This window comes from Callionymus lyra, chromosome 4 (genome assembly GCF_982586985.1).
Source record: "Callionymus lyra chromosome 4, fCalLyr1.hap1.1, whole genome shotgun sequence".
Lineage (NCBI taxonomy): Eukaryota > Metazoa > Chordata > Actinopteri > Syngnathiformes > Callionymidae > Callionymus > Callionymus lyra.
This window is the reverse complement of record NC_141821.1, coordinates 31,844,427-31,870,496: the sequence shown is the minus strand read 5'-3', so window position 1 is coordinate 31,870,496 and position 26,070 is coordinate 31,844,427. Positions and strand designations below refer to the sequence as shown.

The 26,070-nt window shown below is 35.9% G+C and overlaps 2 protein-coding genes across 5 annotated transcripts; one reads left to right on the top strand and one right to left on the bottom strand.

The window, feature by feature from the left end:
• Nucleotides 1-434: 434 nt before the first annotated feature.
• Nucleotides 435-21,611, top strand: LOC148082582 (V-set and immunoglobulin domain-containing protein 8-like). 4 transcript variants are annotated; one of them, XM_087789808.1, is made up of 7 exons: nt 435-637; nt 1,905-2,231; nt 4,449-4,775; nt 7,005-7,331; nt 9,557-9,883; nt 20,263-20,592; nt 20,729-21,611. In XM_087789808.1, exons 1-7 carry the CDS (start codon nt 559-561, stop codon nt 21,082-21,084), a joined length of 2,073 nt encoding a protein of 690 aa, XP_087645934.1. In that variant the 5' UTR covers nt 435-558; the 3' UTR covers nt 21,085-21,611. The 4 variants fall into 4 exon arrangements, with proteins under 4 accessions (XP_087645934.1, XP_087645935.1, XP_087645936.1 ...); XM_087789809.1 differs by lacking the exons at nt 20,263-20,592; nt 20,729-21,611 and adding an exon at nt 10,221-11,250; XM_087789810.1 differs by lacking the exons at nt 4,449-4,775; nt 7,005-7,331; nt 9,557-9,883.
• On the bottom strand, nt 11,377-25,906 carry LOC148082581 (low affinity immunoglobulin gamma Fc region receptor III-like). Its single transcript, XM_087789812.1, has 7 exons — nt 25,873-25,906; nt 25,542-25,568; nt 24,773-24,881; nt 23,973-24,187; nt 22,943-23,185; nt 22,698-22,880; nt 11,377-13,246 (listed from the first exon to the last, which is right to left on the bottom strand). Exons 1-7 carry the CDS (start codon nt 25,898-25,900, stop codon nt 13,215-13,217), a joined length of 837 nt encoding a protein of 278 aa, XP_087645938.1. The 5' UTR covers nt 25,901-25,906; the 3' UTR covers nt 11,377-13,214.
• Nucleotides 25,907-26,070: the final 164 nt, after the last annotated feature.

Sequence of the window (26,070 nt, the reverse complement as noted above, 5' to 3'; positions counted from 1 at the left end):
TCTAGAATGAACCAAAACTAGAATTCTGAAGTTGTTCTAAATAACTTCATTTTACTTGGTTAGTTTATATCAGGTGTTAAAGAAAATCAAATCAGAAAGTAAAACCTCAGATGCACTGAAGATCTGGCTGCTTGAGCTTCAAATTCTTAACTGTGACTAAGAGTGAAATAACAGTTTCTTCCACATTGTAAAATAATCAAATCCAAGAAAAAATTATTAAAAATATAAAGCGAAAGGAGTTAGAAATGATCATATGATCAGCTCAACATCAGCACTGACATTCTGGTCTCAATTTAAAATGTATTGTTTTATTTCTCCAGATCACTGTCTGCACATCTCTTCACTTGATTCACTTGTATTCTGGTGTCGCCGGATCGAGTTTATATTCAGACTAAACTAGTTGGGCAGGTTTGGTCAAAGTGACTCAGGTGAACATGACAGAATGTCAGATGCTGAAGCATTTATTTGACTGAGGATCATCAACAACAAGCTACTTAGACTTCGTCAGACAGAAGAGTTTGACTTCACTGTGGACTTACAGGATCCAAGATTGAAGTCATGATTGCGAACTTTTTTCTGGTCTCTAGTCTCTTCCTCATCTCGGGGATTCAGGCCTTAGCGAAACACACAAGAACACGTAAGTCTTTATTTAGCATCTTCTGATTCAATTGAAACTAGCTTTGAACAATATGTTGACTCTCCAAGAGTAGTGCTGCTGTAGACTTGTGATACATGTATTTACTCTCTGTTTTGCAACACGAAATATAGTAGAAGCTTTTGATAGAATAGAATGATCTTAACTTTTGAGGTATTCTGCTTAGGTACGGATTTGAAAATAATATTCTTAAATTGGTTAAAATCTTGTAAATCAACCCCATGGCCAGTATTCTTAAAAATAATCTTGTTTCATTCCAATAACTTGAGCGATCAACTGACCAGGGATGTCCCCGATCAACCATGTTATTTATACTTTCAATAGAGTCATTGGCAATAGCAATTAGAATGCAAATCAATTTAAATGAAATACAACTTGGTGGTCAGGAACATAAAATGTCATTATATGCCGATGATGGCATTATTTTTCTCACTAACCTATGCATCCCAAGGTTGTTAAATTATATGATTTATTGAACAATTTTCTGATTATAACATTAAGGATACAACATAATCTATATTATTCTTGATTCATTAAGAAAGGTCAAACCCAAGTGTTATACCTCAATTTATTATAGATAGATGCTGAAGATGGATTTATATATCTTGGGGTCAAGATGACCCTTCAAATAAATCAACTATCCCTTCAAATTACGATCCTCTGATCCAATTTGGTAATAAATCACTTGAACACTTGATGACATTGTCTTTATAATTGTCCATATAAATGTTATAAAAATTAAATATTCCCAGAGTTATTTATCTTTTCCAATCCTCTGCTCTTATGGAATATATTTTAGTGCAATTAACTGATTTGTTTTGCAAAATGTACAACAACAAAAAAATCCCAAGAAACACAATTGACATCTGGTATAAAGTACAGCTACATATAAAAGATACTCCTTCAGTAACATATAACATGTAAGTCTTTCGCATCTTCTGATTCGATTGAAACTAGTGTTGAACAATATTTCGACTCTCCAAGATCAGACTGCTGTAGATTCAAATGGTGACGCATGTATTCAGTCTGTCACATTTTAATAACACTAACTATTAAAAATGATTATTAATTTCAGAATGTTAATGTTAGAAGTTAGTTTCAAACTCAACATTTTGACTAACAGGTTCTGACTGGGATAAAAACATTCAAATTCAGGATGAATGACGTGAAAAGCCTTTGATCAGTTTGAGTTATTCCAGTGATTTGTGATTTATTTGTATTTTTTCTTTTTCTTTTTTTTCTTGCTCAGACTCCACAAAGCTCTTGGTCTTTTATGGAGAAGACATTATTCTGCCATGTCCAGATACAACTGAAGCCACATCTTTTATATGGAAACATGGAAATGATCTGGATCCTGAAAATGTATTTACTCATAAGGACGGCCGAGAGAATACTGAACTTCAACATCCATCTTACAGGGGCAGAGTGAGTCTGGTTAACAGTGATGTGGATGACAATGATGCATCTTTATTGTTGAGGAGAGCCACATGGATGGATGAAGGAGTATACATTTGTACACGCTACTATAATGATGCATTACTGGACATCTATGAAGTTGAACTAAAGTTTAAAATTGGTGAGTTTCTCATTTTTCTGTTCAGACATGTGCTCAAATTTGATCAGATCAACACAACAAGATTTTAAGTTGGTAAAGGCTGTAATGTCAAGTGATCTAAATGAAATGCGTTTTTAGAAAGAAGCCAAAGCCCTATGTTTGTTTTTAATCATACATTTAAAAATACTTTAACAGAGCCCTGGAGGTGACTCACCAGTTCACGATGTTTACTCTAAAAAGGACCAGAAATATTCTCCAGTAATGATGGCGAAGTATTTATATTTAGTAACTCCGTTTTCAACAAAATAAACTAATCTTTCTAATATAATAATAATAAACAAATAAATATGTTTATGTGTAAACACTCAATGAACAGTTGTTCTAAGTAACTTCATTTTACTTGGTTACTTTATATCAGGCGTTAAAGAAAGTCAAATCAGAAAGTAAAACCTCAGATGCACTGAAGATCTGGCTGCTTGAGCTTCAAATTATCAACTGTGACTAAGAGTGAAACAACAGGTTCTTCCACATTGTTAAAGAATCAAATCCAAGAAAAAATTATTAAAAATATAAAGCGAAAGGAGTTAGAAATGATCATATGATCAGCTCAACATCAGCACTGACATTCTGGTCTCAATTTAAAATGTATTGTTTTATTTCTCCAGATCACTGTCTGCACATCTCTTCACTTGATTCACTTGTATTCTGGTGTCGCCGGATCGAGTTTATATTCAGACTAAACTAGTTGGGCAGGTTTGGTCAAAGTGACGCAGGTGAACATGACAGAATGTCAGATGCTGAAGCATTTATTTGACTGAGGATCATCAACAACAAACTACTTAGACTTCGTCAGACAGAAGAGTTTGAGTTCACTGTGGACTTACAGGATCCAACATTGAAGTCATGATTGCGAGCTTTATTCTGGTCTCTAGTCTCTTCCTCATCTCGGGGATTCAGGCCTGAGCGCAACACACAAGAACACAAGTCTTTATTTAGCATCTTCTGATTCAATTGAAACTAGCTTTGAACAATATGTTGACTCTCCAAGAGTAGTGCTGCTGCAGACTTGTGATACATGTATGTACTCTCTGTTTTGCAACACGAAATATAGTAGAAGCTTTTGATAGAATAGAATGATCTTAACTTTTGAGGTATTCTGCTTAGGTACGGATTTGAAAATAATATTCTTAAATTGGTTAAAATCTTGTAAATCAACCCCATGGCCAGTATTCTTACAAATAATCTTGTTTCATTCCAATAACTTGAGCGATCAACTCGCCAGGGATGTCCCCGATCAACCATGTTATTTATACTTTCAATAGAGTCATTGGCAATAGCAATTAGAATGCAAATAGATTTAAATGAAATACAACTTGGTGGTCAGGAACATAAAATGTCGTTGTATGCCGATGATGGCATTATTTTTCTCACTAACCTATGCATCCCAAGGTTGTTAAATTATATGATTTGTTGAACAATTTTCTGATTATAACATTAAGGATACAACATAATCTATATTATTCTTGATTCATTAAGAAAGGTCAAACCCAAGTATAATAACTCAATTTATTATAGATAGATGCTGAAGATGGATTTATATATCTTGGGGTCAAGATGACCCTTCAAATGAATCAACTATCCCTTCAAATTAAGATCCTCTGATCCAATTTGTGAATAAATCACTTGATGACATTGTCTTTATAATTGTCCATATAAATGTTATAAAAATTAAATATTCCCAGAGTTATTTTATCTTTTCCAATCCTCTGCTCTTATGGAATATATTTTAGTGCAATTAACTGATTTGTTTTACAAAATGTACAAACAATTATTTCCTAAGAAACACAATTGACATCTGGTATAAAGTACAGCTACATATAAAAGATACTCCTTCAGTAACATATAACATGTAAGTCTTTCGCATCTTCTGATTCGATTGAAACTAGTGTTGAACAATATTTCGACTCTCCAAGATCAGCTCTGCTGTAGATTCAAATGGTGACGCATGTATTCAGTCTGTCACATTTTAATAACACTAAATATTAAAAATGATTATTAATTTCAGAATGTTAATGTTAGAAGTTAGTTTCAAACTCAACATTTTGACAAACAGGTTCTGACTGGGATAAAAACATTCAAATTCAGGATGAATGACATGAAAAGCCTTTGATCAGTTTGAGTTATTCCAGTGATTTGTGATTTATTCGTATTTTATCTTTTCTTTTTTTTCTTGCTCAGACTCCACAAAGCTCTTGGTCCTTTATGGAGAAGACATTATTCTGCCACGTCGAGATACAACTAAAGTCACATCTTTTATATGGAAACATGGAAATGATCTGGATCCTGAATATGTATTTACTCATAAGGACGGCCGAGAGAATACTGAACTTCAACATCCATCTTACAGGGGCAGAGTGAGTCTGGTTAACAGTGCTGTGGATGACAATGATGCATCTTTATTGTTGAGGAGAGCCACATGGATGGATGAAGGAATATACATTTGTACACGCTACAATAATGATGCATTACTGGACATCTATGAAGTTGAACTAAAGTTTAAAATTGGTGAGTTTCTCATTTTTCTGTTCAGACATGTGCTCAAATTTGATCAGATCATCACAACAAGATTTTAAGTTGGTAAAGGCTGTAATGTCAAGTGATCTAAATGAAATGCGTTTTTAAAAAGAAGCCGAAGCCCTATGGTTGTTTTTAATTATACATTTTTAAATACTTTTTTAACAGAGCCCTGGAGGTGACTCACCAGTTCACGATGTTTACTCTAAAAAGGACCAGAAATATTCTCCAGTAATGATGGCGAAGTATTTATATTTAGTAACTCAGTTTTCAACAAAATAAACTAATCTTTCTAATATAATAATAATAAACAAATAAATATGTTTATGTGTAAACACTCAATGAACAGTTGTTCTAAGTAACTTCATTTTACTTGGTTACTTTATATCAGGCGTTAAAGAAAGTCAAATCAGAAAGTAAAACCTCAGATGCACTGAAGATCTGGCTGCTTGAGCTTCAAATTATCAACTGTGACTAAGAGTGAAACAACAGGTTCTTCCACATTGTTAAAGAATCAAATCCAAGAAAAAATTATTAAAAATATAAAGCGAAAGGAGTTAGAAATGATCATATGATCAGCTCAACATCAGCACTGACATTCTGGTCTCAATTTAAAATGTATTGTTTTATTTCTCCAGATCACTGTCTGCACATCTCTTCACTTGATTCACTTGTATTCTGGTGTTGCCGGATCGAGTTTATATTCAGACTAAACTAGTTGGGCAGGTTTGGTCAAAGTGACGCAGGTGAACATGACAGAATGTCAGATGTTGAAGCATTTATTTGACTGAGGATCATCAACAACAAACTACTTAGACTTCGTCAGACAGAAGAGTTTGACTTCACTGTGGACTTACAGGATCCAACATTGAAGTCATGATTGCGAGCTTTATTCTGGTCTCTAGTCTCTTCCTCATCTCGGGGATTCAGGCCTGAGCGCAACACACAAGAACACAAGTCTTTATTTAGCATCTTCTGATTCAATTGAAACTAGCTTTGAACAATATGTTGACTCTCCAAGAGTAGTGCTGCTGCAGACTTGTGATACATGTATGTACTCTCTGTTTTGCAACACGAAATATAGTAGAAGCTTTTGATAGAATAGAATGATCTTAACTTTTGAGGTATTCTGCTTAGGTACGGATTTGAAAATAATATTCTTAAATTGGTTAAAATCTTGTAAATCAACCCCATGGTCAGTATTCTTAAAAATAATCTTGTTTCATTCCAATAACTTGAGCGATCAACTGACCAGGGATGTCCCCGATCAACCATGTTATTTATACTTTCAATAGAGTCATTGGCAATAGCAATTAGAATGCAAATAGATTTAAATGAAATACAACTTGGTGGTCAGGAACATAAAATGTCATTGTATGCCGATGATGGCATTATTTTTCTCACTAACCTATGCATCCCAAGGTTGTTAAATTATATGATTTGTTGAACAATTTTCTGATTATAACATTAAGGACACAACATAATCTATATTATTCTTGATTCATTAAGAAAGGTCAAACCCAAGTGTTATACCTCAATTTATTATAGATAGATGCTGAAGATGGATTTATATATCTTGGGGTCAAGATGACCCCTTCAAATAAATCAACTATCCCTTCAAATTACGATCCTCTGATCCAATTTGGGAATAAATCACTTGAACACTTGATGACATTGTCTTTATAATTGTCCATATAAATGTTATAAAAATTAAATATTCCCAGAGTTATTTATCTTTTCCAATCCTCTGCTCTTATGGAATATATTTTAGTGCAATTAACTGATTTGTTTTACAAAATGTACAAAAAAATGATTTCCTAAGAAACACAATTGACATCTGGTATAAAGTACAGCTACATATAAAAGATACTCCTTCAGTAACATATAACATGTAAGTCTTTCGCATCTTCTGATTCGATTGAAACTAGTGTTGAACAATATTTCGACTCTCCAAGATCAGACTGCTGTAGATTCAAATGGTGACGCATGTATTCAGTCTGTCACATTTTAATAACACTAACTATTAAAAATGATTATTAATTTCAGAATGTTAATGTTAGAAGTTAGTTTCAAACTCAACATTTTGAATAACAGGTTCTGACTGGGATAAAAACATTCAAATTCAGGAAGAATGACATGAAAAGCCTTTGAACAGTTTGAGTTATTCCAGTGATTTGTGATTTATTCGTATTTTTTATTTTTCTTTTTTTTCTTGCTCAGACTCCACAAAGCTCTTGGTCTTTTATGGAGAAGACATTATTCTGCCACGTCGAGATCCAACTAAAGTCACATCTTTTATATGGAAACATGGAAATGATCCGGATCCTGAATATGTATTTACTCATAAGGACGGCCGAGAGAATACTGAACTTCAACATCCATCTTACAGGGGCAGAGTGAGTCTGGTTAACAGTGCTGTGGATGACAATGATGCATCTTTATTGTTGAGGAGAGCCACATGGATGGATGAAGGAGTATACATTTGTACACGCTACAATAATGATGCATTACTGGACATCTATGAAGTTGAACTAAAGTTTAAAATTGGTGAGTTTCTCATTTTTCTGTTCAGACGTGCTCAAATTTGATCAGATCAACACAACAAGATTTTAAGTTGGTAAAGGCTGTAATGTCAAGTGATCTAAATGAAATGCGTTTTTAAAAAGAAGCCAAAGCCCTATGTTTGTTTTTAATTATACATTTAAAAATACTTTAACAGAGCCCTGGAGGTGACTCACCAGTTCACGATGTTTACTCTAAAAAGGACCAGAAATATTCTCCAGTAATGATGGCGAAGTATTTATATTTAGTAACTCCGTTTTCAACAAAATAAACTAATCTTTCTAATATAATAATAATAAACAAATAAATATGTTTATGTGTAAACACTCAATGAACAGTTGTTCTAAGTAACTTCATTTTACTTGGTTACTTTATAACAGGCGTTAAAGAAAATCAAATCAGAAAGGAAAAACCTCAGATGCACTGAAGATCTGGCTGCTTGAGCTTCAAATTATCAACTGTGACTAAGAGTGAAACAACAGGTTCTTCCACATTGTTAAAGAATCAAATCCAAGAAAAAATTATTAAAAATATAAAGCGAAAGGAGTTAGAAATGATCATATGATCAGCTCAACATCAGCACTGACATTCTGGTCTCAATTTAAAATGTATTGTTTTATTTCTCCAGATCACTGTCTGCACATCTCTTCACTTGATTCACTTGTATTCTGGTGTCGTCGGATCGAGTTTATATTCAGACTAAACTAGTTGGGCAGGTTTGGTCAAAGTGACGCAGGTGAACATGACAGAATGTCAGATGCTGAAGCATTTATTTGACTGAGGATCATCAACAACAAACTACTTAGACTTCGTCAGACAGAAGAGTTTGAGTTCACTGTGGACTTACAGGATCCAACATTGAAGTCATGATTGCGAGCTTTATTCTGGTCTCTAGTCTCTTCCTCATCTCGGGGATTCAGGCCTGAGCGCAACACACAAGAACACAAGTCTTTATTTAGCATCTTCTGATTCAATTGAAACTAGCTTTGAACAATATGTTGACTCTCCAAGAGTAGTGCTGCTGCAGACTTGTGATACATGTATGTACTCTCTGTTTTGCAACACGAAATATAGTAGAAGCTTTTGATAGAATAGAATGATCTTAACTTTTGAGGTATTCTGCTTAGGTACGGATTTGAAAATAATATTCTTAAATTGGTTAAAATCTTGTAAATCAACCCCATGGCTAGTATTCTTACAAATAATCTTGTTTCATTCCAATAACTTGAGCGATCAACTGACCAGGGATGTCCCCGATCAACCATGTTATTTATACTTTCAATAGAGTCATTGGCAATAGCAATTAGAATGCAAATAGATTTAAATGAAATACAACTTGGTGGTCAGGAACATAAAATGTCGTTGTATGCCGATGATGGCATTATTTTTCTCACTAACCTATGCATCCCAAGGTTGTTAAATTATATGATTTATTGAACAATTTTCTGATTATAACATTAAGGATACAACATAATCTATATTATTCTTTATTCATTAAGAAAGGTCGAACCCAAGTATAATAACTCAATTTATTATAGATAGATGCTGAAGATGGATTTATATATCTTGGGGTCAAGATGACCCTTCAAATAAATCAACTATCCCTTCAAATTACGATCCTCTGATCCAATTTGGGAATAAATCACTTAATCACTTGATGACATTGTCTTTATAATTGTCCATATAAATGTTATAAAAATTAAATATTCCCAGAGTTATTTTATCTTTTCCAATCCTCTGCTCTTATGGAATATATTTTAGTGCAATTAACTGATTTGTTTTACAAAATGTACAAAAAAATGATTTCCTAAGAAACACAATTGACATTTGGTATAAAGTACAGCTACATATAAAAGATACTCCTTCAGTAACATATAACATGTAAGTCTTTCGCATCTTCTGATTCGATTGAAACTAGTGTTGAACAATATTTCGACTCTCCAAGATCAGACTGCTGTAGATTCAAATGGTGACGCATGTATTCAGTCTGTCACATTTTAATAACACTAAATATTAAAAATGATTATTAATTTCAGAATGTTAATGTTAGAAGTTAGTTTCAAACTCAACATTTTGACAAACAGGTTCTGACTGGGATAAAAACATTCAAATTCAGGATGAATGACGTGAAAAGCCTTTGATCAGTTTGAGTTATTCCAGTGATTTGTGATTTATTCGTATTTTTTCTTTTTCTTTTTTTTCTTGCTCAGACTCCACAAAGCTCTTGGTCTTTTATGGAGAAGACATTATTCTGCCACGTCGAGATCCAACTAAAGTCACATCTTTTATATGGAAACATGGAAATGATCTGGATCCTGAATATGTATTTACTCATAAGGACGGCCGAGAGAATACTGAACTTCAACATCCATCTTACAGGGGCAGAGTGAGTCTGGTTAACAGTGCTGTGGATGACAATGATGCATCTTTATTGTTGAGGAGAGCCACATGGACGGATAAAGGAATATACATTTGTAAACGCTACAATAATGATGCATTACTGGACATCTATGAAGTTGAACTGCAGGTTCAAATTGGTGAGTTTCTCATTTTTAAAGGCTGTAATGTCAAGTGATCTAAATGAAATGGGTTAAAAAAAAAAGCCGAAGCCCTATGTTTGTTTTTAATTATACATTTTAAAATACTTTTTTAACAGAGCCCCGGAGGTGTATACAAAATTACATTAACAAAAGTGCTTTACATAGAAGATATATAACAGGAAACATTATTTAATCTGAAGTGAAATCTGCACTAAAAGCTAAGCTTCAAAGTTTATCTCCACACTCTGCTTTAGAAAGGTCTAAAAAAGGTAAAAACTGTTTCTATTTCATGAATGTTTTTAATTGTTCTTTTTCTGTCTTTACTGCTGCGTAGCTTTGAAAGTTCTTTCAGTCAACTATGGAGAGGATGTTGTTCTGCCATGTCGGGATCCACTCAAAAGGAAGGTTTCAGATTTAACATGGAAACGAATAAAATATGATTCAAAGAATGTATTTATTTATGTGGATGATCAAGAGACGACCAAAGACCAACATCCATCTTACAAGGGCAGAGTGAGCCTGGTGAGCAGGGATATGGAGGACGGTGATGCATCTTTACTGTTGACAAGAGTCACATCAGCGGATGTAGGAATCTATTATTGTAAATGCTACCAGAATGATGTCTTTATAGTTTACCTGACTGTTGTATCATCTGCAAATTATTATGTTACTATTATGTATTCTGTCTTGATCGGTGTTGCTATTATTCTTATAATTTCATGTGGAGCTGTACTGTATGGAACTGTGGAAGACTTTTTTTTCCAATATAGGTTACTATTTATCTTTGAATAGTGTTTTGTTTTGCTTTTTCCCCTTCATATTACTTATTACTTAGTTAAGTATAAAACTTAATGACTCAAGTTAAAACAGTAATTAACCTGAAGTTGTTGTGACATTTAAAACATAGAACAAACCATTTGATGATAACATATGTTTTATAATACGTTTTGGTTCACAACATGACAGCTAATGTAGCGAGTGTAGTGAAGCGGTGACGATTGTGCATACACACGTGTAAACTTTTATTTAATTTACATATTTTGGTTTATTCTGCATGACTCTCATTTTAGTTGAATTGAAGAAACATCGTGTCTCTACTTTGTCAAACGGTGTTTAGTTGGATATCTATGAGTTTGCAAGCAGCGAGAACGCTGATGACGTCACGACAGAGAGCAAGATCGCACTGTTTAGAAAGACGCAGCATCGTAGGCTACTCCAGCGATCTGCTTAAAACAATTGTTTCTATTATTTTGTGTCTGTCCTTCAGTGTTGTGACAAGAATAAAAGAGATTTACACTTGGAACATCGCTGTCATTACTCAAGGGCAACATTTTTATAGTAATGAGTCCAAAATATCACCTGCTACCGAGAGCATCGCGTTACTAAAGGAAACCTCTCTGTCAGGAAATATACCTGAATGTTGTTTACATATTTAGTTCATTAACCTATTATTAGCTTATATTCTTATGTTTAAAAAAGCATCATCTATAAAGAATTTGTAATATATTGAGTGGATTTATATAATAATGCACATGAACATAATCTGGATTTTAAACCTGTTTATAAATTAATTTAACTGAATGTGTTGTTTTGTTTTTAATGTTCAAATTACTTTTTTTCAAAATCATCTGCATATTGTTCACAACAAAGTTCAATTCAATTAAAATGTTAATTTCCAAAAGTTACCGTCGGGTTTGGAATCTGATTTAACCCTTGTTATCTCTTGATCAAGGTGACCTGAAGGCCTGAAAACAAATGTGTTTGTGGTATCCCTAGTGTTGTCTCTGGGTCAAGGTGAACAACCTTGACCACTGCATATGTGTTTATAGAAGCCATGGAGGTCATTCATCTTCAGCAACACAAAGGCTGTCAACTCATAAAATTAATTTACTTCAGATTTGGCTAAAGGCACAACAATTTTACACATAATGAAGAGAGTTAAATACAGAACTTTCTCTTTAGAATGTCCCACTTTCACGCTGAAGTGGGAGCTGTCTCAGTCGCAGCTTGATACCCAAGCGTAAGTGATTTATTATCCGAGAAACAGGAAAAATAGAACAGATGGTGTTAAATGAAACAAACAAGGATTATCGTTCTTTCTGTCCCTTTATCTAAATAAACCACACATGTGTTATTCCCATCAGTGACATTATTTTAGTGCATTCTTGAGTATTACTCTTACTTACTTACTTACATGTGCAGGACCAGGTGTTGATTTTCAGAGCATCTAACACAACGTGAGAACTACTAAAATATGGATAAATGACAGAATCCAAGCTGTTCACCTTTTACATACACATGCATGAGACCCAGTGTGTTTAAATGGACCAGGAAGCATGTTGGTGCCTCACAAAATTACTTCTCATAAACACCAGACTTAATATGCAGTGAAAGCTCACTAAATATTATTATGATACATTTCAGTGCTAAATATACTTTTTTAAAACTTAACATTTGAAGATGTTTTGAAGTGTGCGAGACTGTTATACAGTCCGTACAATCTTGGACGCACGTCGTAGAGGGCGCGGCTTTCAGTACCTTGTGGAATGACAGGGGTACAGTCCTGAGGAACGCTCTTGGGTCTTTGCTCGGGACATATTGGACCCTTCTTTGATTGAGGACTTTATTAAGTCTAAGAGACTTTAACTTGGTTCTAGCTGTTTGTTTTCTGGTTTCTTGTATGGGGTTGTAGCAGAATTGTTATTCTTAGTATATTGTTCTTGTTTTTATTTTTATTTTTCTGGCCGCCTGGTAGTCAGCAATGAGGGGAGGGCACTGTCATTTATATTCCCTTTCGTCTGACTTCCTGTTCTTATTTTGAAGTCCTTATCCTTGTCTTGTTTACTTCCTCTTGTTCTCCCTCGATGATCACCCTGACTTGGAGGAGGGTGTCACCCGTGTCTTCGTCTCACCTTTGGAATTGTTTTTTATTCAATTCAATTCAATTCAATTTTATTTAAAGTGTCTTATCATAACAAAGTTATCTCAAGACACTATACAGTTGAAATAAGACTATAGTTGATTAAGGAAAAATAGATCCCAGCAATTCAACAAAGAGCAAGAAACAAAACACTGTACAGTGAGCTGTACAGTGAGCTATGGCGAGGAAAAACTTCCCTTTTGAAGGCAGAAACCTCGAGCGGAACCAGACTCATTGTTGACGGCCTGCCGCTTTGACCGGCTGGGAGGAAGGATGGGGGGGTAGACAGATGGATAAGGAGAGGAGTGAGGGAAATTATAGTGAGAAAAAAAAAGAAAAGAGGAGAGTGTAGGAGAGTCCAGGTGCTGGAGAGAACTCGGGATCTGATGACGTGGTGAAGATCCTGGATCAGCAGCAGCTCTGGAGGTGGATCCCTGGGGCTCCGGGAGAGAAATAAAAAGGTGTGGGTTTAAACTGCACAGGTGATGAATGTAATGCAGAAAAGAAGGATATACAGAGCTCGGTGTCTAAAACTAAAACTCCTCCAGCATTCTCAGCCTATAGCAGCTAAGATAAACAGTTTTGTTAGTTATAGCAGCTAAAGATAAACAGTTAAGTTAGTTATAGGCTTTATCGAAAAGTAAGGTTTTAAGATTGTTTTTAAACATAGAGAGGGTGTCTGCCCTCCGGACTGAAGCCGGTAGTTTGTTCCACAGCAGAGAGGCTTGAAAACTGAAGGCCTTGGCTCCGAATGTACATTTAGAGATTTGTGGTATAACTAATAGATCAGAGTTTAAGGATCGTAAGGTCCTTGAGGGTTGGTAAGTTTGGATTAAATCTTTAATGTATGTTGGTGCTAGACCATGTAAGGCTTTATAGGTTAGGAGAAGGATTTTAAATTGTATTCTAAATTCTACAGGAAGCAAATGTAGGGAAGACAGTACAGGGGAAATGTGTTCGCACCTCTTAGTCTTAGTCAGGACACAAGCTGCAGAGTTCTGAATGAGCTGAAGAGTTCTGAGAGACTTTTTAGAACATCCTGAGAGAAGAGAGTTACAATAGTCCAGCCTGGAGGTTACAAAAGCATGGATGAGCTTCTCAGCAGCATCTAAAGGAAGGAAGTGCCTGATTTTTTAAATGTTACGAAGGTGGAAGTAAGCAGTCCGTGAGATTTGTTTTATGTGTGAGTTAAATGATAAGTCCTCGTCAAAGCATACACCCAGATTATTTACAGTGGTGCTAGTAGCAGGAGCAAGTCCATTTTGTAAAGCTAGATCATTAGTTAATGATTGTCTGAGATGTTGCGGACCAACTAGTAAAACCTCGGTCTTTTCCGAGTTCAGTAGGAGGAAGTTTTTGGTCATCCAGGACTTGATATCTGTGATACAGGACTGTAATTGTGTTAGCTGATTTCTTTCATCTGGCTTCATGGACAAGTAAAGTTGGGTGTCATCAGCATAACAGTGAAAGTTTATAGAGTGTCTTCTAATCAAGTCCCCTAGTGGGAGCATATAGATTGTGAATAGTATTGGACCAAGAACAGAACCTTGTGGGACACCATAGCTGACCTTAGTGTGTGTCGATGAGAGGTGGTTGACATGTACATAGTGCGTTCTATCCGTCAGGTAAGATTTAAACCAGTTAAGAGCAGTTCCACAAATGCCTATATGGTTTTCTAGCCTCTGTAGAAGGATTTGGTGGTCGACAGTGTCAAATGCAGCACTGAGATCTAGAAGAACAAGAACTGAAACATGGCCCTGATCAGAGGCCATCAGTAGGTCGTTACTTACTTTTACCAGGGCGGTCTCTGTGCTGTGGTGTTCCCTAAAACCAGACTGAAACACCTCAAATTGATCATTGTCCTGGAGATAATCACAGAGCTGACTTGTTACCACTTTCTCCAGAAGTTTTCAAATGAAGACAAGATTAGAGATAGGCCTATAGTTAGTGAGGACCTCTGGATCAAGAGTGGGTTTTTTAAGCAGAGGTTTAATTACTGCAACTTTAAAAATCTGAGGCACATAGCCTGATGTCATTTACAAGTTAATAATGTTCAGTATGAAAGTGCTAAGTAAGGGGAACAGTTCTTTAAGTAGCCATGTGGGAATAGGATCGAGAAAAAAAGTTGTGGACTTTGAGGAGGAAACAACCTGGGACAGCTGTCGAGGACTCACTGGTAGAAAGGAGTCAAAATATGTATCAGTCATAGTGTCTGTGTCCGGTGAGGCTGCACTGGTTGTATTAGAAGAATCTAGGAGGTCTTGAATCTTTCCTCTAATAGTTACAATTTTTTCATTAAAAAAGTTCATGAAGTCACTGCTACTAAGATGAGAAGGGATGGACTGCTCAATGGACTGATGGCTCTGTGTCAGCCTGGCTACAGTGCTGAATAAGAACTTGGGGTTATTCTTATTTGCTTCTATAAGTGATGAGTAGTAGCTGGCTCTGGCTTTCCGAAGAAATGCCTTGTATATTTTTAACTTATCCTGCCAGTCCTGGTAGAATTCATTATGTTTTGATGAACGCGATTTCTTCTCTAGTCGTCTAGAAACCTGTTTTAATTTACGTGTTTCCTGAGTATACCAGGGAGCAAGACTACTTCTGTTAACAGTCTTTTGAGTTAGTGGTGCGATTAAGTCAAGCGTATTATGCAACGAGTCTGTAAAACTGCCCACAAAGTTATCAATGTCAAGGTGACTATGGGTAGAGTTTCTTGACACACTGAGGCTAGGCATTTTACTGAGCACTGAGGGAATTGTTTCCATAAACTTGGTAACGGCACTTTCAGACAGACATCTTTTGAGAGTGCTCCTGCTCTGTAGACTTGGGTCTTTTAAAATGAAATCAAAGGTTATTAATTGATGGTCAGAAAGAACTGAATTCTGAGGAGAGACAATAACATTTTTGATTTCAAGTCCGTACGCTAGGACAAGATCTAATGTGTGCTTAAAGCAGTGAGTCGGTTCATGTACATACTGAGAGAAACCAAATGACTCCAGGATAGAGTTAAACCTGTTAGCTAAGCTATCATGGACCATATCAACATGGATGTTAAAGTCACCAACAATAATCACTTTATCTGATTTAAGCACCAGGCTGGTCAAGAACTCAGGGAACTCAGACAAGAATTCAGAATAAGGTCCAGGGGGACGATAGACTCCAACAAAGAGAAGTGACTGACCTGATCTCAAGGTTGTATTAGATATGCTAAGTATAATACTTTCAAAAGAGTTGAAATCACATTGTGGTCTAGTAAAGGTTGACAGACATGAGTTGATGATGGCTGCGACTCCACCTCCTCGACCAGAGCGTCGAGGGGCATTAAAGTTAGTGTGGCTGGGTGGTGTTGATTCATTTAAAGATACGTAATCATCTATAGACAGCCAGGTTTTGGTTAAGCAGAATAAGTCAATGGTTTTATCTGATATAGGTTCATTAATTAGTGCAGCTTTTGAGGACAGGGATCGGATATTCAACAATCCACACTTAATTCTCCTGTTCTCTACAATGGTAGTATTTATTTCATTTAGATTTATTTGAATTAGATTTTCTTTAATAGCTCTTCTACTGACATTTTTACTTGGTTTTATTAAGCGGGTCAGATTCACCCTCTCTATGCGGTTAAAGGCGGGTGGACACAGCTTGTAGTCCAAAAGTGACCACAAACGAAATGTTTTACAGTTTTAATGACCTTTATCAGAAGCAGTCAAAAGTTAAAGTACCTTGATGATTGATGGCAAGTAATAGTTTAGTTGTGAGGAGACAGTAAATTAGAACATGTAACAGGTTAAAAAAAACACAACTGATGTCTCAAATGCCTTCAATAAAGATGTGAGAAAAGACATTGAAGTAAGGTCTGGAATAAACCAAAACTAGAATTCTGAAGTTGTTCTAAGTAACTTAATTTTCCTTGGTTGCTTTATATCAGGCGTTAAAGAAAATCAAATCAGAAAGTTAAACCTCAGATGCAGAGAAGATCCGGCTGCTTGAGCTTCAAATTCTCAACTGTGACAAAGAGTGAAACAACACATTCTTCCACATTGTTAAAGAATCAAATCCAGGAAAAAATCATTAAAAATATAAAGCAAAAGGAGTTAGAAATGATCATATGATCAGCTCAACATCAGCACTGACATTCTGGTCTCAATTTCAAATGTATTGTTTTATTTCTCCAGATCACTGTCTGCAAATCTCTTGTCATCGTATTGAGTTTATTTTCAGACTAAACTAGTTGGGCAGGTTTGGTCAAAGTGACGCAGGTGAACATGACAGAATGTCAGATGCTGAAGCATTTATTTGACTGAGGATCATCAACAACAAGCTACTTAGACTTCGTCAGATGGAACAGTTTGAGTTCACTGTGGACTTACAGGATCCAAGATTGAAGTCATGATTGCGAGCTTTATTCTGGTCTCTAGTCTCTTCCTCATCTCGGGGATTCAGGCCTTAGCGAAACACACAGGTAAGTCTTTATTTAGCATCTTCTGATTCAATTGAAACTAGCTTTGAATAATATGTTGACTCTCCATTGGTTATATCTTGTGAATCAACCCCAAGGCCAGTATTCTTACAAATAATCTTGTTTCATTTTCTGATGATGACATTAAGGATACAAAATCATCTATATTATTCTTGATTCATTAAGAAAGGTCAAACCCAAGTATAATAACTCTATTCATTATAGATAGATGCTTAAGATGGATTTATATATATTGGGGTCAAGTATGTAAGTAAGTAATTAGTATTTATAGAGCGCTTTTCAAGACCAGGGTCACAAAGCACCTGAACAACCAAAATAATACCCAATAAAATAAATACTTAAAAGGGCAAGACATCACAGAGACAACCACAAGAGTCTCAGAAAATCAAGGAAAAACCTGCACTAATAAAAATGTCTTGAGATATTTCTTAGAGGTAGATCATTCCAAAGCTTAGGAGCAACAGCCTCTGGATGACATCGTCTTTATCTATAATCGTCCGTATAAATGTTAAAAAAAAATGAATATAATCCCAGTTCTATATCTTTTCCAATCCTCTGCTTTTATGGAATATACAGTATTTTTTAGTGCAACCAAAATATTTTTTTGCATTTTTATTTGGAATAATAAAAAATAGACTGAGATTCAGATTACTATAACTACCTCATGAATGAGGTGGACAACAATTATATTACAATGATACAAAAACGGTATTATGGGCTGCCAATTTAAAAGACATGTTTTACTTTGCAAATAAGTCACTTCCATAAGGGTTGCTCAGTGAGCAGGCGTCAGTGCCAAACATTCCTGAGCTGACAAAAGAAACTGACAAAACAAAACAAAATCTTTAGCCAAGAAACACAATTGACATCTGGTATAAAGCACAGTAAGATATTAAAGATTTTACATCCTTATGGGGAAATCTGAACTTTAAAAGCACATCCAATGATGGTGGTTTAAAAATAATGGCAGAGGAGTGTTTTGGATAGGTGGGGGACTTGTACAAGAATGGCATACTACTTAAGTTTAAAGAAATGACCAGAAAATCTAATTAAATAAAAAGTACTTCTTTAAATACTTACAACTGAAACATGCCATATCCTTAAAATACAAATTGATTCACTTGGAACCCTCACTTAATACTTTGGAAGATCTCAGGTAAGGTTTATTGTATTATTCAACTTAAGTATTATATGATGAGGAGTTCTCCACTGATAGAGGCAGGAACCTTAAAGTGGAGAGGAAGAGTGGTACACAACATACCCTAAAGCCCTTACATCACAGACCCCTGGATTGTCACTGGATTGTTACTTAAACAACAAAAAAGAGAAGGCAAAAGGTACTGACAAAAAGGTACAAAACAAATTCTATACTTGAGCAAGTCACGTACTACACAAGTTTGAAGTCACCACAGAGACTCACCGACAAAGAAGGCTTTTAAACATACAACAATCTAGAGGAACAGGGATCAGGTGAGACAAAGACACAGAATCAGGGCAATCTGATCAGGATCACAAGAGGAAGTTAACAAGACAAGGATCAGGACTTCACAATAAAACCAGGAAGTGAGACGAAAGGGAACATAAATGACTGAACATGAACAGAAGATGAACATGTATCAAATGTTTGGAAGGACTTGGTACTTTATTTCATTGCTTTTTGGAATGTGGGACAGATCCTCTCAAGAATTGTACGACTAAATTTACCTCACAATGCAAAACTATTCATTCTAGTGTTAGATTAAAATTATTATACACTATACGTATACGCCATACTTAAATTAATGCTAAAAGATAATCAAAATATAAAGTATAAATTACTCGCTTCATCTAAAAGCTTAAACGTTTGAATACACATTCACAATCAACATTTCACTCCAGACTGATACACTGTTTCAAGAAAAGCTTGGAACAGGATTAGAGTCATGACAGAGATTACTTTAACATCTGTCCGTCTGCCCGTTTCACACCTGGGGGCGTGAAACAAAGAACGAAGCAGGGACACATCTGTGAGGGGGGGCAAGGAGACAGGAACTTCCACCGAAGCCCGCAAATTTGCCTTAAATATAGCAACGTTATTATTGTTCGGGACCGTCTTTCCCGGAGCTATTGACCTGTAGAGCTGCCGGCAAAGAGCGTGTCCGATCGATCGTAAAAGTTTGTATCTTTGTTTGACTTGAAGCGGCGAATAAACGACCCGTTACACTCTGCATTGACCTCTTTTCTCCATAAAGCAAAGTATTAAGACCTGAGGTGACGTCGTGTTGGAGCGACGGAAAAGGACTCAGTTTTAACCGTTTTACTAGGGATCTACCCAAAAGACTGTTGTCTGCCCGAGGAAATCAACATTCTTAGATACAAGGAATGATGTGTTGTACAACAACCCAACGGCCAGTATCCTTACAAATAATCTATTATTCAAACAACTCTGAACAGTCAAGTGGCCAGGGTCCCTTATTGTGCATTATACTGGAAAAAACAGGTTGTAAAGGGTAGGACAGGGAAGTAAGAAAGTTAGTAAGTAATAGTTATTTCTAGAGCGCCTTTCTAGACCAGGTTCACAAAGCGCTTTAACAATCAAGAACAATACGCAGTTGAAACTATATACTATAAAAGGCCACAAGTCCCTCTCTTCCCCCGACTGTCCAACACATGACTCCAAAGCCAATGTTCAAACTACAACTACGCCTGGCGCACAACGCACGAAACCCCTCTCACAGGTGGTGAGCCCTTGGGAAGGGGGGTCCCATGTTTCCTTTTCGACCTGTGTCACGCCAGGCACAAAAAATGTAATTTCATTGATACTTGTGACCATTTATTATGATGTTAATTCATGTTGTATTGTTCAGTGTGTTTCTCTTCTCGATCAACCATTACTGCTGTGAGCAGCACAAACAAACTGGTTTAGTAGATGTTTTCTTGTATGGCTGGTCTGGATCCGTTAACAATTTTGGTACTTTGCGTTTTTCTCCTGCTCAGTCAAAGCAAAAGTCCGGTACGGAGAGGACATTGTCCTGCAATGTCAGGGATCGTTCAACAAAAAGGATTCGACTCTTACATGGAAAAAGACAGATCTGATGCCGAGTGAGGTACTTGTGTACCAGTATCGGCCAGAGAAAACTGAAGACCAAAATCCATCATATAGGGGCAGAGTGAGGCTGGTGAGCAGCGACATGGAGGATGGAGACGCCTCTTTGTTATTGAGCACTGCCACGTGGACGGACAATGGAACCTACATTTGTACAGTCAGCAACAGCAACGGTCAAACAATGAACATCTGTGAGGTCGAATTGAGGGTTACTCCATCAGGTGAGTTTTCTAACTGTTTTCCGATAATCTCAGGTTGCAAGTTTTTTTCATATCTACAGTTGTGATTCAAGAAAACAAATATATTTCTTTAACCTTTTAGATTATTAATTCATTCATTTTCTTTTCTTTTTCCCAGCCAAAATTGTTTCAGTCCAATATGGAAGGAACATTGTTCTGCCATGTCAGGAATCATTGAGAAAAAGAGTTTCAGAATTAACATGGAAACGGTTGGATCTCCAACAAGAATACGTATTTAAATATCGATATGGACGCGAGGATCCTGAGTTGCAAAATCCATCTTACAAGGGCAGAGTGAGCCTGGTGAGAAGGGATGTGAAGGACGGTGATGCATCTTTACTGTTGAGAAGAGTCACATTGAAAGATAATGCAACCTACTTTTGTACACTTTATAGTGGTAATTCAAAAGGGGGCATCTGTGTGGTCCTCTTGAGGGTTTCATTATCTGGTGAGTTGAATAGACCTGAAATTTAATACATTTTCACTTTGCTTTTTTTAAAAAAATAATTGTCTCTTTTTCCTTCCGAGTTTGTTGAACTACTAAACACGGTCGGACATTGAAATCCAGAAAAATATTCAGATGTATGAATCTGCACATACACACAAATAAAACCACTTTTCCTTTGTACATACCAATCAACTTAGAATTCATCGCAGCCTTGTTCGTCCCTTTCCACGCCCTCATTTACATATTTATATCATATTCAAATGAACCAGAGTCTTTGATTTTTCTCTCCGCATCAGATGAAAACTAATGAAAACATTAATTTTAACTGGATTAACGGTTTATATTCGTTCATTTAAACATTTATGACATGGATCACATACTTAAATTGAAATTTGTGCAGACGTGCTGCGGTGTAAATGTTTATATTTTACATACACAATTATTACCGCAAATAATTTATTTACTTTATTTAGTTCAACAAGAATAAAAGTGTAAGTCAGTAACTTAAAGTGTTGAGTATTAATGATGATGTTGTGAAGATGGTCTGATCGTCTGAGCTTCATATGAATGTGTGGCGCAGCAAAATCTTATTACATTTATAAAATAAAAATGTTTTGTTTACAAATGACAAATGAACAAAGCATGTGACGGTGTATTTATACAAGTGTGTTTTTCAATGAGATCGCTCCGAGCACATTACATTATTTATTACATATGATTACATGAGGGAAACTTTAGCTGCTTTCTTTCTGCAGCTTCACTTTGATCTGATGTTGTTTCAAAAGAACGTCTGTGACTCTCGTAGAGAAAGACCTGAAGCGATCAGACGCTGATCATTTTGTTCGTTTTATTATAAAAACAAGCTCATAATTCCTTTACATTTTTTCTGAATAGCATGAAATAGCGGATTAAAATATTCAGTATAAATCAATCGTTGTGTAATACGATCAATGTTGTCTTAATAAATACATATATTATTATTATATTACAGATACATATTTATAAGTGTGTGACTGATTTAATATCCACTCATGTAAATCAATATTAATCGTTAATGTTACTCTGATGTGAACATCTCAACCTGACTAGTGTAGCATCTGAGCAGTAAATAAGGGCCAACGTCACCTTCAAACTTGTCGGGAAGTCTGAACTTTTTAACGCTCTTTTCCTTATTTATACATATGAACTTTGATGCGGAAAAGTATGTCCGTGTGTTTTTTGTACGTACGACCCCTTAGTACATGAGGCCCCAGATTCTCATTACACTTTTACGCTGCTCTTAGTTAAAAGTAGTTGCCGGTCCCACATTAGCTTTGTTGATCAAGAGAATATACTTTTAACTTTAGCTCCTCCTTATTTAACTAGGTTTTCAATTTAATTTGGTATCTCTGTCCATGTTTATGACTCTTTCTTGACCAAAATGTGTTCAGGGGTGTGTACACTCTTTAAACCGTATGGACACCAAGTGGTGACTCTGGTTTAGTCTCAGATATTAAATGTCATGTATAAATATGTATAGTTTATGATAGTCTGATTTATTGATTATCGAGTAATTCGTTTTATTTAGGTTTGTGATTAAAGTCAACCACCTCTTTCCTCTGTCCTCCAAAACAAATGTTAAGTGACTAATGAATCCTACCTTTTAGACTTCTTCGACATATCATCCCCATCAGGATAGTTGATATAATGAAAGGACAGACCACCACCAGCTGGAGCAGTAGTCTGAAGAGAGATGGCGGCAGAACTGAAGGGTTAGTTGATGGTGGGGTAATGGGTGGTGGGGTAATGGGTGGTGGGGTTGAGAGGGGAGGTTTGACTTGACCTGCAAATAGAAAATGGTCATGACAGCGTTGCCACAGTATTATTAAATAGTAAGGTAGTTACTTCTGACAGACAGCCAGCTGGAAAGAGATGCCTTTCTTCCTTTGGTGGTGCAGTGGTACATGCCTTCATCAGACTTGGATACATTGCGGATGTGAAACTGACCTTCCTGATCTGTTCTGATGTACTTATCGTTTTTAAAGAGGCTCAATGATTCCTTTGACCCAGCAGAAAATTCTCTGCAGCGCAGGGTAACCGTCTCTCCTTCCACCACCGGATGAACTTGGCTCTGCAGGATCACAAACTCTGACCCAGAGGAGAAAAAGCTTGTTGACAGAAATTGGAGTATTGGAACTTTAGCGACGTTAGGTAATATAGATGAGATGTGCTGCACACAATGTTAAAACTTCTTGTGTAGTGAAATGGTGACACTGCTCACCCTCATGTCGACTAAGGGTTGTGATTATTTTCATAGTAATCGGTTCTTTTTATAGTTAGGCAAAAATGTAAATTCATTTTAAAGTAGTGACTGGAGCTCAGTTTTTGTCTTCCTTGTATTCACCAAAAATGACACTTAAAAACAACCAAATACCTCCATCTTTTATTGAAGCCTCGACATGAGGAAATGTTGTGAAATTAATTAAATACATTTGTATTAAGTCTGTATATTAAGTTTGTTTGTATTGGAGACTTCAGGTCTGCTTCAACTGTCACGTGCTCAAGATTTACACTGATGGTCTAGCATCAAGACAAACAAGTTTAACTTCTTTAAGTTGTTTCGGAACACTTCCTAATGTCGAGGATTCAATTCAAGACAGACATTACATATGAGAACCATGGAGGCATTTGGATGTTTTCAAGTGTCATTTTTGAGGAAGATGAAGACGAAAACTGAGCTCCAGGCACTACTTTCAAATTAATTTAGCTTTTTGTTTATAACTCTAAAAAAGGATCAGATTACTCTGAGAATAATCCCAACTCTCAGTCGACATGAAAGTGAGTAGAGAATTAGTACTATTTAAATACTGTGTGAACTGACCGTTTAGTCTTGTTGTAGAATAATACAGAACAGTGCAAATGTAATGTTTCTTACTGGAGATGGTGATGTTGACGGTGTCACTGGTGACGCCTTCACTTGACTCGCACCAATACACGCCACTGTCAGAGGGCATCGCGAGACTGACTAAGCAAGAGGAACCTCCGATCCTCCCCCAAGTCTTTCCACAGGGACTTCGAGTTTCACCCTTCGTGTTCCTCATCAACATCCATTGAGACGGGGTTATACTCCCATCTAGTGGCGAACTTGGACTGCACACCCAAAACATACGGAATATAAATAATAAAAATTGAAAATGATAATTAAATTGGGCCCATAAAAACTATCTGAATATAAGAGTCGTTATTGTGTTGTTAGATGCAAACCTGGGATCTTCTTTCTATCTCATCAAAACCATAGTTTTAGACCATAAGTATCTTATGTCTTCTGTAAGAAGCTGTGCGATGGCTTAACAAAAGGAGATGTGAGATGTGACTTTGGCACTCGAATGTTCAAAAGATCAAACATTTTTGCTCTAGTTTTCAGAAAAGCTCAATACTTTTGCGCTAGTTTTCAGAAAAGCTCAAGACTTTTGCTCTTTTTTTCAGAAAAGCTTGAGACTTTTGCTCTAGTTTTCAGAAAATCTTGAGACTTTTGCTCTTGTTTTCAGAAAAGCTCAAGACTTTTGCTCTAATTTTCAGAAAAGCTCAAGACTTTTGCTCTAGTTTTCAGAAAAGCTTGAGACTTTTGCTCTTGTTTTCAGAAAAGCTCAAGACTTTTGCTCTAATTTTCAGAAAAAAACTGTTTCAAACCAACACCAAGCTAGGGCAGTACATCAGTGTCACTGAACATGGTACCTGGTAATCGGAGAGAAGCTTCCTGTGAGGTGGTTCCCATTACACTTTATGGAGAAGAAGTCTTCTATTAGCATCTGGGAGCTGTCTGGCTGGACGTCAAGAAATGATCCTGATGAAAAAAAGTCAAGAGATTTTTGAGTCCCCCTTATGCGTCTCTTAGTTACTTTATTGGACGGTAGAAGTTTGGCAAAACATTCAGTGACCATCATTCAATAAGAGTGAAAAATTACAGAAATATGTCTCATCTACACGTACAAAGACGCCCTCAATCTCTTACGTAATACATTGTATTCATACCATTTGCTCTTATACATTTGTAAGAAATATTATCATGAAATAATTAAACAATACTTTGACAACTTCTTTACCTCTACACTGATGCGCACCAAAATCATGTCACTTGCCCATGACCTCACGACAAGTATTTAAAAAATGTTTTTAATTAAAATTAAAACGATAGTCGCCAAATTCATATCAATGAATAAGGAAATATACGGATACATTCTTTTGCCACAATAACTTGTTTTCAAATGTAAACATTTTAAAATATTTATATTCTTATACAAATGACGTTTTTTAATAACTCCTTAACCGTTACTCCTGATTGACATTTCTAATAACACTTTAACTACAATACTATTGGGCACCAAATTCCAAGGCCTTATTAGGAAGAATGTCCATGTTACTTTACTGGTTATTCAAGTCTATACCTGGGGCATGCTGAAGACGTATAGAGCATAAATAAATAAAAGGATGATTGGAGACTTACCTTCACCAGTTGAGTAGCTCAACAACACTGAAGATAGACGACAATAAGGTTAACCAGATAATTCATACCGAGCATCATCTTCAAAAAATGAAAACCTCAGACTCTAACACAAAATCTCAGTCATCTACCTCTAGATTGATCTTTTTCTTTGGCATAGAAGGTTATCTATAGCCCAGACCGCTTATACCAAGATTAGTCATTTAAAATAATAAATAAAATGTTTTACATTCATTTTAATTACACAATAACTCTTATTTACTGATAAATTTAGGCTTTTAGAGACTGAAAAGTAGCAAATAAATAAATGGTTGCCCGTACATAAAGAACTTACACAATAGCATCTGAAGTTTTTCCTCCATTCTCGTTGTTCGTTGAGCTCAAAATGCTGATGGTTTTGACCACATCAGCTTCCTGTAGGTCTGAGGTATCTTTATACATTTACCCAGAAGGCTAAAAGTGGTTAAGCCTATGCATGTTAGTTTCATTTGCCTTGAACCAACAATATTTGAGATGAAAGATGTTTTGTTTT